The sequence below is a fragment of the Haemorhous mexicanus genome, chromosome 3, assembly GCF_027477595.1.
Source record: "Haemorhous mexicanus isolate bHaeMex1 chromosome 3, bHaeMex1.pri, whole genome shotgun sequence".
In the NCBI taxonomy this organism is placed as follows: domain Eukaryota; kingdom Metazoa; phylum Chordata; class Aves; order Passeriformes; family Fringillidae; genus Haemorhous; species Haemorhous mexicanus.
In genome coordinates this window covers 27,082,109-27,096,499 of record NC_082343.1, presented here as the reverse complement: position 1 = coordinate 27,096,499, position 14,391 = coordinate 27,082,109, and the positions used below count along the sequence as shown (strand labels likewise).

Genomic DNA, 14,391 nt, shown 5'->3' with positions numbered 1-14,391 from the left:
GGTTTGAGGGATTACAACAGTAAACACTGATTGCTTCTTTTTGAAAGTGAAATTTGAAAACATGTTGGGTAAAATCCTGATTCAAATAATCAAAGCATATTCTGAGATCCACAAGGTTTGTGGTTTTTTTTTAATGATAAACAAATCTTACTGATAATGATTTATTTTTCTACATTTATAGATCAAAATGGAGAAGGAGCACAGTATCAGTGCTTAAGTACTTTTTAAAAAAAGCAGTTTTTCAACCTGCTTTTACATTTAGTAGTAAAGGCACTGATTTTGTGAGGCAGAATGGTACTTAATATCCCAAATCTTCTACCTTGAAATAAGTATACTTTTTTTTTTTTTTTTTAAAGGTTTGGTTTTCCCCCCTCCTTTCAGAGCTAGAGGGGCAAAGAAGTATGGGGACAGCTAACCTTTGAGAAGGCAGTACTTGATACTCTTCCTGTTCTGGGAAGAGCTACAGGGCCCCACATATTTTTGGACTGCATAGATCAGAAACTTAGCATAATTTGATGAAGTCTGTTCATCTTAATTTTCATTGGCTAATATGCAGTTTCTTCAGTGTTATTTGCTCGAATGCTTAAAATATTTTTGTATGCTTTATTAATAATATTACAATACTTAATGTAGCTTGGTAATGGAATATAATTGATAAAATGTACAGAATAAATATGCAAAGTGTTAGAAATCTGTTTTTTCTTTTGAGCAATGACAAAATATTTGTGGCAACTATTTGGGGTAGCAGGCAGGAAAGGGGGGGAAGGCCTTGGGCAGTACCACTTCTGTCACACGGTAGTGGAAAAAAATAGATTGAAGTAAGATTCTGTACTGAAAAGCTGTCACTAGGTCTGAAAATAATTAATATTCCTTTCACTCACCAGTTAGATATGTGCTCCCAAACCACATAATCTCTATGCCTCAGTGATCATTGTTGCCATTTCAGAGCCTCTCATCAGGGTGACATCTCACACCAAAATGATTTCTTATAAATTAATCTTGATAACATGACAGTCTCGGTAATTTTAGTGGAATGCTTTCTCTTGTTTTTTTCCACAGAAGCTGTTGGCTATTTTCTTTATCACTTGATTGACAGCATGAGTGACTCAGAGGTACAGGCCAAGGAGGAGCGTTTGAGACAATACTTCCATCAGCTGAAGAAGATGGTACCATTTCATTTTTTGCTACATAATGCCTGTCCTGCCTGACATGTATCTATTAGGTTTGAAATTGCTGCTTTTAAGTACAACCAGACCACTTCTCAATGACATGCAAGAGCTGGAGACTTGAATTACGTCTGAGATAATTTCTGTTAGACAAATTTCAGTTTGGTTCTGTTTCAAAACTCATATAATTTTTTTCCCCACCTCTTGGTACAGAATATAGTTATCCCTACCAGCCACTACAGCGGCATTTGCAGACTGCTGGACTCCTCTCAAGTTCCTGAATTAATTAAGGTCTGTGGTTCTATAGCAATTACTTAGACTCTTAAAAAAATCTCTGAATATATTCTCCTTTGCAAAATAAATATCTTCATGCAGTGATTATATGTAAGCCTTTTAACCTTTCTATGATTTTTCACTGTTGTAGCTGGTTTCATTTCTACTGTGAAAGGGATACATTTAATAAGTGCTGTTTCAAGTCAGTGCAATAATGCTGCAGAACACAGCTTTTTTTACCATTGCTATTATATAATTACCTTGAACCTTTTGAGTATGATATGCTTACTTAGAGATTGAACTTTGGGGGAGATCAGTGATATTTTTTGTCTTACTGAATTTCAGGATGTAAGGTTACTATGTCATAAAACATCCCCGTCTACAGACAACATTCCAGAAGTAAGTAAATTCACAGATAGCTGTGCTTGTTCTTACTGTAATAATACTGTTTGGATATAGGGTTTAGATGAAGTGTAATCACTGGCTTTCAGGTCATGGAAGTATATTAACGTTATTTAAATCTACCATTTGAAGTTCAGAGGTTACTTTTCAGAGAAGGAGTAAAGCCTATCCAGATTTTCATATAGACCTGATACTTGACCTTGGAGTTGGCTGAGGTCTCATGCCTCAGTTTCCCTGGCTGGTAGATATTTTTTTGAAAGTTCTAGTTAGTTAACAGTAGTGGTGTGAGGCTTAATTCATGCTTGTAAATTACAGTGATCCACTTGAGTGGCAGGAACCATCTAAATCCATACTGCTTCTAATGGTTGAGTGTCAAGTCTTTACATTTCTGATCTGAGCAAAGTGGAGATGGAAAAAGAAACAGGCTTGTTTCTTTTCCCTACTTCCCTGAACACAAAGAACTGAGTGCGAGAGAAATAGTAATGTTGACCTTTGTAGATATGTGACTTAGTGGTGGGGTTTTTTTTTTTACTGTATTCTGACTTAAGTCTTCAATTAGTATGTACTATTTAAACAGATAAAAGCACCTTAAATGATTAAAAAATTTCTTCGAGTATGAAAGAAAAGGATTATTTTGTCTGTCTTTTATTAAAGTGATCCGACAAGTTGTTCAGGGAAGGATGTTTTCACAATTGACATTCTTTCTGTTACCTCCATTTAGAGTGCTAAATCTGACGTGTCTGCTTTGGAGAAGAAACTAGAAAAGCGAAAAGCTGAAAACCAGCCTATTACAGATGTCTTGAAACAACTCATACATGCTCTTTGTGAAGAAGAGGTATCTTAAGCAATGCAGAGATAATTGGAAACACATAGCTATATTTTTAAAGGGACATAAATGACTGTGTTATGGAAAGATACAGTTAAGCAAAGACAAGTGCAGTGCTTCAGGTTTCATGGTTTGATGCTTATAAATCAAACATAAGTGCAAAAAGCAATTAAATCAAAAGGTTAACTAATTTCAGCAACACCTTGAATGGCATGTTTTGGGGTTGCTGAAGTTTGTTTACGATAATCTGCAAAGTGAATGATAGTAACAGCTGTGATAGGTTTATCATACATGCCAAATGTCCTTTCAAGCCATGGCTCCGGTCTCTTATATCTAGATTGTCAAGCAACTGATACATGCACTAGTCATTTGCAATTCAAATATTACTAGGTTGTTAATGCAGGGATTGAAATTCCATTTTCCTGCAGGAGGAAAGCTCTTCTGAGATAAAGGGTCTCTTGCCTTCATTCGGCAGGCGTCCAGCTGTAGTTTACATTCATTTAGTGTGTGTCTGTAATTTGTGGGGTATCACCACACTTTTGTTCGGTTTCTTGTTCAGTATGATCCTGCCTATAAAGCTGGATATATAGGAACAGTAACAGTTGTGCAGGTGATAGCACAATATTCTCTGCTGCTACGCACACAATTTAGAAAGAGTTGAGTATCTCGGCTGTGTATCTCTACAGTTTTGCATATGAAATAAGCCTAGATGCAAACACCATTGCAAGTTCAAAGTGGTCAAATGTATGAATAAGAATTTATAGAAAAATAAGCTTTCTATGGAATTAATAAGTAGTTTCTTATTCTTTAGAAAGTAGTTTTGTTATGTGTTTGGCAGTGTACCGGGTGAAAATGGTTATGAATTCCAAATAAATAAGAAATGTTTTAGAGTATGGGTTAATCACGTTCATTATTGGGATTTAAAAAAAAGACATCTCTTACATTAAAAAATGCAAGAAATATAAATGCAAAGCAAGAAAATTTATTTAGAAGTCTATTCTCAAATTAGTGTAAAAGGTGTTCTACAAAAATAATGTTTGCGAAACAGCTTTCACTCTTAAAATTTCCTGAAGCATTACAGCACTGTGTTTTCCTATGTGATCCTACACTACTAAAAGCACTAAAGCAGTCATGTAACTGCACACTGAATGTATAAGATTCATAATGTCAGATTGACTTTTCCTCTCGTTCACATCTTTGCTTTGTTCCTTTTTTAGAATATGCAAAAAGCCCTTGAAGTGAAAGCCAAATACGAACCGGACATGGTTGTCGGTGGCTATGCAGCCTTAATAAATTTGTGCTGTCGACATGATAATGTAGAAGAGGCAATGAACCTGAAAGAAAAAGTGTAAGTACACCGGCACTGAAACATGTCACAGAGATTTATGCTGATACACAGACCTTGTTGAATTAAGTAGGTTGAGTATTAACCCCCTCATCCATTTTTAATTAGTTTTCCCCAACAATGTATGTGCATTTAAAACAGTCATGGGTGTGGTTTTTGGAAACAAAAAATTTGCTTTGTGTAATTGAACATTAGAAGCAGCTACTTTGTGTGGTCAGTCATTTCTTTTTTTTTCTTTTTTTTCTTTTTTTTCTTTTTTTTCTTTTTTTTTTTTTTTTTTTGGAAAAAGGCAGATTACTACATAAGATATTTTATTTTTAACAGGCATAGTGTCTAAATTGAATTTTGGCCTCATTTACAGTTAAAGATTGGCACCTATATTGTGTGTTACAAAGCACCTAGAATGTGTTTAGAGTGCAGGACACTTACATTGTTTTTAGAATAGCAGTGTTTGAGTAGTGTTACTTTAAAGTTACTTTAAGACTGTCAACAAGCATTCTATTTTAAATTTTTATATTCAGTTCTTTGAAACTTGGCAGTAAAAGTTACCTTCCAGCTAAAACATGCCATGCATGACTTAGCCCGGAGCAAATTCTTACAGATGATCCATTTATTTGCCCCTTTCTTTTTTCCCTCAAAAGGCTTCTTTTTGGTCTGGTACTATAGTGAATCACAAACAAAGTTATATGTGACTTTCAGGGTTTCTCTCTCACATACACCCACAAAGTATTTGCTTAGGTTTTACAGCAGGTTGGCAGGCAGGTACTCATTACACCTTGCAAGTGTTAGAAATTATGTGAAATGATTGAACTGTGAATGTAAAGAATTTTGCCCCTCTACAAATAAGAGTTGTGTATTGGCTTCGACTGCAGTTCTGCTCTCACATAGTCCCTAGTGTGAGTTTGCAGGAAGTGAAATTCAGTCTTCTGCTGGAGTTTCTCTGCAGTAACACATTTTTGCTGATCTGCCTCAAGCGTAGCCTCATATTGCAAAAATGTGTCTCTTTGGATTGTTATACAAAGAAACGGTGAAGGAATTAACTTCTAGTACTTCCAGAGAAAAGAAACAACACACAGCAGAAACTTCAAAATAGTGGCTTTAACTTAGGTGAATAGTTTCAGTCTCTCAAAAAAGAATATAACCCTGTTCCAGTCATCTGCACTGTTTTCCTCCCTGGCTTCTGAAAAATACCCTATTTTATGCAATAACTACCAGATAATTAAACCATCTGACTCTTTCTCAGAAACATAACCTTTGGCTTTTTAGGGTGGGAAGATGCATGGATCATATTTTTAAATCATATTCTAATGATGCATCTTTTCAATTCTATCAGATTTTTCCTTTAAGACTTACTATCATTTTTAGCTCTTAGTGCTGTTGTTGCATTATGTACTTTTAAAAATAAATCTTTAAGCAGAAGCTATGAAATGTGAGCCTCTGTTGATAAAATTCTTAATGCTTTAATTTCCAGCTTCCCTAAGAATTCACCTGTTGCTCTTGACAGTGGAAAGTACATAGCACTGATAGAAGTCTTAGAAAAGCATGGTAGACTGGAAGGTAATCCATTTGCTTTCATTGTGTGTTTCTGCTATATAATAAAGGTATCTTGCCTCGAGAATAAAAATGTGACTTGATATTAATGGTATATCATGTCCTGAAAAGTGCTTGAACATTTTGCATACAAATTTGCATGTGAATTCAACCAGAGATGCTTGGACAGTGCAGGCCATTAGTTTTAATGGATTGGCAAGCTTGTCATTTACATTTGCACAGCTCAGTGCTTTTTGCATTTCTGCAGCTAGTTTTTATTAGCATTGCTGTTTGGATTGAGTTTGAAGATCATGACTTATGGCACAAATTGCGTATGTGCCTAGACTAATGGCTTTGTTTTTGCTTAAGAAGGTCTGAAGGCTGAGCATAAAACCTATAAACATAACCCTCTCATAAGAGCCAAGTACTGCAAAAAAAATTTAACTTTTCATAAAGTATACATTTTTCTGTTACTATTCTTTTCTGTGTTTCCTATTGAATTTTATATTCAATCTGTAAACTGCCTGGAAATTTTGGCTTTTTAATGAGTGTTCTACAAACTGCTTATTTCATAGTTCTAGATGTTTGCATTAAGCTGTTAGCGCTTTCATTTTTGTAATTTAGTCTAATATAATTCTGTGGCTTACAGGGTCTGATTGATCTTTGGAAAGAACTCTAGACTGTCATTAGCTTTAAAAGATGATTCTGAATATTGAGTTCTGTGATTTTTGCAGAGTAAAAACTACACTAACATTATAAAATATGGTCTAAGCCTAGACACAAAATGTAATGGTTTCATTTAAAACACTGTAAAATAACACAAGAAAGCTAATACAGTTTTTTTCATGAAAGATCTTCCTTTGAAATTTGTCTTGGCCTTTTATTAAGCTTACTGTTAGAAAAAGAATAAATAAAGCTGATGTTGTCCAAATCATAATAAATCAGATCATGTTCACCTCTACATTAAGCAGTTTGAAAATATGAGCTTGCTTTTAAGACTATAAATCTCCCTCAGAAAATAAAATAATTCAGAAATGTAGCCAAATGTAAAGTGGTCAAAACATTCTGTCTATGCAGTAATTAAGAACATTATAAAAATGCACTTATTCCATATACAAAAATGTTTGTTTCCGCCTTACTAATGAAGCTTAATGAACCTAATGTTTTAACATGCAGTCTGTTAGAAAGCTTTCATTGGCTCTCCTTGGCTAATTAGTATCGACACAGCAAACAGGCCCTATCGGTATCAGACCATTAGTCTGGCTGTATATACAGTGTAAACATATCTTTATTATCTGGCCTCGTGACAAGCCATCTGCTGAAGAAACAATGGAGTGATTTAGCAGATGTTAGCATTGAACGATAAAAGCATCCATTTAGTAGAATCTTGCAGCTATAGGGCAGGCTGTACAGGGTTATGTGGTGCAGAGTGGGCACACGGTTCCTATCTATAATTTGTAGTCAAAGTTGCAGGAAAATGATAAAACCGTGCTATTGTGGATTTATAATTGTAGTCTCGTTTAGAAATGCAAGTAGTAATTAACTTGAAATCGGCATTATACACCAGAATTTACATTCCTGCTGGGTTTGAAATGCTGTTTTAATAGCAGTTTGTTTTCCCTACATGAAATTACCTAAGGGTCTTTTGTGTTGTTTCATTGTAGATGCTATTAACATTCTAACGGAGATGAAAGAGAAGGATGTTCCTATCTCAGGCAGAACAGTTGCATCTTTTCTCCGCATTCTTAATGCCGCTGCCATGCGAGGTGAAGTTGAAACAGTGAATCGATTACATGACGCCATTGCAAACCTGGGGATGGTGAAAACTGCTGCCCTTCATGCCCCTCTGATTACAGTTCACCTTGAAAAGTAAGCTATGCTTGGGCTTCAGATGAACCAAGTTATGATATTTATATGTGTTCCATGACCTGTGTACGCAATTCACAGCTGCGCATACGTGTCTGGAAGTGCTCACGCACGTGCAATTACTGAAGTGATCTTAGAGCAGTAATGAACAAATATGTTTTCTTCATTTAGCTAAGTCTCTTTTCATCAGCTAGACATCATGTCATGATCTCTGGGAACAGCTGCTGTGTTTTACGGGCACATCAGAGATGAAGTGGCTATATGTTGGAATATGCTTATGAATTAGTTTGTTCTAAAGTCTGTTTGACAAGATAGCTATTCAGAGCATGATAGGTGCAGTCTCAGCTCTTGTGCTTAAGTGGAACATGTTTTCACATCAAAACAGCATTATTTTGCTGTGCCTTCCAGTGTATCTCAGGTGAGTTGCAGGGCGGTTGTTGAATACTGAAGTATTTTTAATTCAAGTAATTCAAATAATTTGATATCATTGCCAGTAGGCTGCTGTGTTGCTGAATTTAAAACTCAAAGAAAATACTGTCTAGTCTGTTATGTTTGAGGGGGTTTACCTATATATACTTGTAGTACCGTTTATTAGGGAAAAGGAATTTTGTACAGGCATTCTGTTGGGAAGTATCTTTAATTCCATGTGCATTATTCCTTTGCGTAAGTTTTCATTATGACGTGTAGGATATTTGAATTAACATGCATATGAATTTTATAATAATCTCCTTTTAAAATTAAGGCAAGAGTCACTTTTCCTTTACCATATGCAGAATCATTTCATTGTTCTTTTGTGTGTCACTTCTGTAGTTCTGGATTTTCAACACTTGTAGCTAGAATTTATGAATCAATTTCTTGACATTTGGTTCATGTGAGCAAAATGCTATTGGCATAAATATAATATCTATGAAATAAATGAATTTTCATATTATCATATAAGTCAGCCATGTAGGGGCTTTTAGTTCTTGTAGGTATTCTGGGTATGCAAGGTCTGTATAACATTTCTGTATTGAAAATTCTTGAGCAAGAGCTAACTCTTGGTAGATGTGTGCACATTCCCTTTTAAAAACAGTATTTTAATAAGTGGTCAACAGTTAAGAATATAGTGTACATATTCTCAGTCAGTGACTGCCTTGGTTGCATCACAAGCCAGGCAGATGTTTATGAAAGTAATTTAACTGCAATCATATGTAACTAATGTGTCGGAAAAATATCTGATATGCTTTGCAGTGTGCATAAGAGCAGCTGCATTTTGCATAATTGCTTTATGCACATTGACATGCAAGTTGTACCTGGTGCTACTTCAGCTCTTTTCACTTGAGATGTAGTGTATGATGGTGTAGATAAAGGTGTGATCATGTGCAGATGAAGAGGGGGACAGTAATGAGTGTTATTTTATTTTGATTACACTTTTTTTTTTTTGATTATAAGTTTTCGGGAAAGCTTTATAAAAAGTTGGAGTTTTTTTATTAATGAAGGAACTTTTGATGAGACTAGATTCATGAAGGAGAAAGTAGTTCCAGATTGTGGAATTATATGGCTTGAAGTCATTGGTCTTCTACTGTAGAGGTGCCAATATAATTCATATATATAAATAAAAAGGAAAGTAAGCTAATTTCTTATGGATTTTTACCACCTTATGGGTGGAGAGACTGCATCTTCTCTGATGGTAGACAGAATTTGGAAGGGTTTTTTCTGCATAATTTGCTTAGGAGGAATAACTGCATTTTCACTGGAGTGTTGATTTTTTGGCAAGGGGGAGGTGATGTGGTTTGTGGTTTGTTTGCTTTTCTTAGATATACTAAGAGTATTTTGAAAGTCATGAGTGACTGAAATAAGTGTTAGTCATTTCTTTCAGTAGTAGTGCTTATTGTTTGCCATCCTACAGCTCCAGTATCATGCTGAAATGTTGTAATTTAGCTGCAGGTTATCAGCATGCCTCTGAAATAAGCTCTGGGGTATTTTAAAATGTTCCACAGTAGTGGTTGTACTAGTGTTTTGTTTTCTTAATTTATTTCAAACTTTTTAATTGCTTGTGAAAGAATCTGTGATTCACTTTTGAAGATTTCAACAATTAGAGGTATAAAATGTTTTCATCCACTCCTTTCTTCCAGTCCTGAATGTTCCTAAGTTCTTATGAGGTCCTGGTGCAAATTAAAAGTTTTTAACAGAGCATGGAAAAGAAAAAAAATGTTGGTGGTGGACAGCATAACTTTACAAAAGCCAGCATTATAGTAGAATAGACATTTTGCCTTTAATATTCTTGGAAGAATTTCACTGAAGTAACTAGAGAAAGTTCCTTACTCAGTGTCAGAAAAACTGCAAGGTAAGCATGGGCTCTATCTCCCTGCATTAAATTTTCTGATTTTTATTTATGACCTTGAGTTTCTCAAGATGGGAAAATCACATTAAAAATTGAGACAGTCCATATGGTCTTGGTCTGTCATATAATGTGAGAAACCTTCCTTAGATTGTGGAGAAAAACCTGCAGGTATATAAAGAACTTGTACTTTGTCTTAAATTAGGTCTTACTTTTGAACCGGTTCTTCCACCTTCTGATAATTAGAAAAACTTGTGATACCTACATAAGGTAAAAATTAATAAGATTTTTAAGGATTGTGGTTTTGGCTTAAGTTCTCTACAAACTCACCTTTGAGAAAAGAAACAAACAAAAAAAATCTTCAGGTTTGAAATTTACTAATTCTTGATATAAGAAGTGCTCTTAAGCAGAGGGAAGAAAATTTGCAGGTAACCTATGAAAGCATTATATTACAGACCATATGAGTAAATTATTAAGTCAGGGAACACAAACTGTTAATACCTGTATCTTAAATGATAAAAAGATGGATTGTTTTTCTTTTAAAATGGTGAATGTATTTTAATACAGCATTGTCCAGTAGAGCATGGTGTGCTCATTTGTCATTAATCTCATATAAACCCATTTTGATTAGTTTCTTATGTAGTAGACAGAGCATGAATGCAGTACCTTGACAATTTTCCTTCTGTTGTTTTCACGGAGTTAAAATCACCTGTGATTCTTTTTGAGATCACTCTGCAGCACTTACAAGTTATTTGACTTTTATATACACTTGGAAAAACAGGCATCTTTGTAAATTAAGTGGTATTTTTAGTGGGGGACACATGTGTCTAGTGGGGAGAGGTTTTTTCCCAATTTTTTTAGCAGCTTTATTTCAAATATTGTGTTAAAACTCCTTATGTGTTGCAATGAAATTAGGGATGTTTGGCTCTCTTACTCCATTATTGCAATTAGGAATTTAGCATCATCAGTGCCAAAGGACAGAAGTGTCTCATTTGCCCTATGGGGACAGGACAGTGATAAGATGATTTTTCGTCAAGGATCATTGGGTCGTAATTAAGTTACATTCATGGCTATTGCTTTTTGAAGGATGATTGGTAAATGACAGGCTTCATGTGCTTGCTATGGACAGTGTTCACTAGGGTTTTTTCTCCCTCTGTCAGAAAATCCTGTTGAGTCTGATAATGTAAATGTGGCATTTTATTCTGAACAAAAGAGCAGGGAAATGAGCTATCTTGTCTAATCATTCAGTTGTTTAACACCGACTTCCAGTTTAGACTCAATTGGCTGGAAAGCACTTGACATGTGAAGTTAGTGCTGTTCGGAACGCATGTTTGAGTAAATTTTAAAGTAAGTGACAGCTAAATTGTACCTAGGGAAATTACAAAGCCTTCAACACAGTTAATTTTTTGGGGAGGATTAGTTGTAATTGCAACACCAGTCTCCTTGAAGATTCCTTAGTACAGCAAATGAACAGAAACACATTTAGCTCTTTCAAGAGCCTGTTCTCTTTTTACAGAATAATTTTTGTAAAGCTGATTGTACCTTGCTGAATTGACTTCCCTCTACACTAACATCTGCTTCAGATTTATAGAGAGGGATTTGTTTTACCAGGCTACCCTCCACCCCCACCCCAGAGAGTCCCTTTTTTCTTTTTACCTCTCTAGTGATTTCAGGTTTGAGAGCTTTTCAATCAGTAAACCCCTTAGGTAAATTGCCACTTCACTAAAGCTTTATGCATAATGTTGCAGCACTTCATTCCAATTAAAATCAATATTTGGAGTCTTATTTTTATCAGGCAGACTCTCTGGTTGGGAAAGTTGTTTATTACAAGTAAAAGGGTTAGATTTAGTGCTGCATTCTTTAAGCAAGAGGGGAGTGGCTTGTTGAAAGTGAGGGGGGCTGAATTATCGAGGATTGGTATGGCCAGTCCTGCCACAGTGTGTCCTGCAAACCTTCTACTACATGAGTAATTTTGGCCCTTCAGATAGCTTTGTGTGATTAAAATTGCCCACACAAATATTTTGGAAGATTGGACCCATAATAGCTTGGACTTCGTAGACATTCTAAACAGAAAAGCATCAAAAAACTTGGTGTCTTAACCTGAACTTCACTTCAGTGGGAAAATAATGCCAAAATAGGACTGTCCTGGGGCTACATAAAGGCCTGTGGCTGAGGCTTCTTCTGTCATTCAAAAATAATAGTGTATCTTCTTTTTTAAAAGAGCAAGTTTCAAAGTGCCAGAAAAATTAATCTTTAAGTGGAACAGGTCTAGATAATATTTGTGAGTGAGTTAAAGCTGTAGTATCTGGTCAACTCAAAATGAAGCATGGATCGTCTGTGTTCGTGCTTTAAATACTGTTTATTCCAAACTGATGCTGGAAATACTATTTTTCCAACATGGCTTTGAATATGTGGGCTTTTTTTTCCCTTTTTGACTAGAACCATATTAATTAAATAGTAATTTTAGACAAGGCTTTTAATGTCTTAGAGTAGTAAGTATCCTTTGGGAGGATAAAAGGGTGTTTGACATGCATAACTTCTTACAGAAAGACTCCCAAATAGTTTCAAATGTACAGCTGTTTGTTCGTTTAAAATCATTATGTCTAAATAGCATTTTCTTAAAATGTAGAAATTCTCTTTTGTGCAGCTCTTTTTATTATAATTGTTTCAAGAACCGCATTAAAATGTTATGTCTGCTTGAAATTTGAAGCCTACAGTGAGTCCCTTATTTTTCATTTTCTAAAAGGACTGTAAAAACTGCTCACAAAAGTAGCTGCTGGTACTTGCTTGGAATTAACTGCAGTTTGTGACAGTTAAAAAATACTGCAGATTGCTAAATCATAAAAGCTCAAGTACAGGCATAAGCTTGATCATTTTTTCTTTGCAGTAGTGGTACCAGCAATTTATCGAGTCAGAACTTCTCTATGTTTTATTGTTTTATATTTGTCTTTGCCAGTTTTAGTATTTATATGTTATATAAACCCCATTCTCTAGGAAACTGTGGGTGACTGGTTGGTGGATTGAATGCAACTGAACAAATATATCTGCTTTTAGTAGATTAAAAAGAGTTGTACATCAGTGTGTCAGATACAGTACTCCTTAAACACAAACTTACCCCTTTGAGCAGTAGGTCCCAGTAACAAGTACAATATTTCAATTTATTTTTGTCTCAGGTCTTTGCTGACTTTTTTTCTCTGCATGTGCAGTATTAATGCCTTCAGAAGTATACATGTAGAGACTAGAAAACTGTTAATGCTACTGCTTGAATGGCATTGCAATTATCCATTCATTTATTGATAGCTTTGACCTAAAAACAGTCACTTTAATCCTTTAGGAATACAGCCGAGACAATACTATAGCTGTTTGAGCATCAGTCTGAAAAGCTAGATTTATCACTGAAAACTTTAATTTGAATGTATAAATGTTGTTGTGCCTCCTTAGAAATTGAGTAGTTTTCTGTAAAACTGGTTTTTTTCTAGATGTTAACTGAACTTGCATCTAAAGCAGGAGAAAAATACTGATTATATAAATCTTTATATCTGACTATGGTAACTACCATAGTATTTCGCTTTTATGACAGTAATCTAGCCTGCAACATCTACTTGCAGTTTTGAAATTAACCTGTAATTTAGTCTTCACCCCAAATGACAAAAATTCAAATGACTCCATGGGGTGCCAGAAGATGCACTGTAAACAGGGCTCAGTAAGGGGGATAAGGTAGAAATCCATCATCTTAGGTTCTTTTAAAGAATGCCAGTATTACTGAATAAAATTAATTCTTCTTCTGTGTTTTACTGTTAAAATTTTAAAAAATATTAGCCTAGATAATGACAGCAGTACATGGTAGTTTAGGTAGTTATTCTTTGAAAGAGCAAAATCTGTGCTGCGCAAGAAATGCAGTGTGAGGAGAGGACATCTGAATTGGGCTTGTTTTAACAGTAATATCTTGATTCGTTAAGGTTTTGTTGATGAAAAATAACTTTTTCATCGTGCTTGGGAATGTTGCCTCGGGAATGTTAAATCATTATTTCAAGTCAGCCTTTCAGCTGCTGTTAAGTGATTTTTCAATTTTTTTTTTTTCCTTTGGTAACTTACATCACCCATATCAAATAAGGCTCTTGAAATCTAAAATGCAGTCTTACTGACTGCCTGGCTACTTACATTTTGTGTGTGTGGTCTTGGTTTGTTGCAGCTTAAACCTTACCCTTCAAAGAATAACTTGACATATTGTGGTTGTCCTTGGTTGTTTCTGATGGTTTTGCTTTGTTTTGTTTGGTTTTGTTTCAAGATTGGGTTGTAATCCTTTGGAAAAAAGGTCTGCAGCAGATGATTAATGTTACACAGTATGGAAGTTTATTTTGTATTTGTTGTTACTGTGATTGTTTTTATGACTTTCCAGTTTTGCATTTTAATTATGTATACTTCTGAAGGTGTTAATAGTATGTACATAGGGGAAAACTCAGTCAAGGATTGACGTACCGCAAATGGAAATATTCTGTGTGTTACTTCTACTTGCTGCTCAAAGGCTCCTGACAAAATGCATTTAATGCCATCTTGTGCACTTCCTTACCATTGCAAGGATTTACACTAGTGCCATGTCTGATGTGGATAGGCCAGCATAAAACACATTTTGGTACCATGTTATATTGTTGAATTAACTGCG

General features: G+C 35.1%; 1 protein-coding gene across 3 annotated transcripts in view; it reads left to right on the top strand.

The window, feature by feature from the left end:
• The window catches only part of LRPPRC (leucine rich pentatricopeptide repeat containing), an 87,035-nt gene that overhangs the window by 33,224 nt on the left and 39,420 nt on the right, over positions 1-14,391 (top strand). For all 3 annotated transcript variants that reach the window (XM_059841175.1, XM_059841177.1, XM_059841176.1), the window contains exons 17-23: positions 1,060-1,166; positions 1,380-1,457; positions 1,785-1,838; positions 2,563-2,676; positions 3,885-4,015; positions 5,484-5,569; positions 7,207-7,411. In XM_059841175.1, the coding sequence (XP_059697158.1) occupies positions 1,060-1,166; positions 1,380-1,457; positions 1,785-1,838; positions 2,563-2,676; positions 3,885-4,015; positions 5,484-5,569; positions 7,207-7,411 (775 nt within the window). The remainder of the gene's footprint in view (positions 1-1,059; positions 1,167-1,379; positions 1,458-1,784; positions 1,839-2,562; positions 2,677-3,884; positions 4,016-5,483; positions 5,570-7,206; positions 7,412-14,391) is intronic.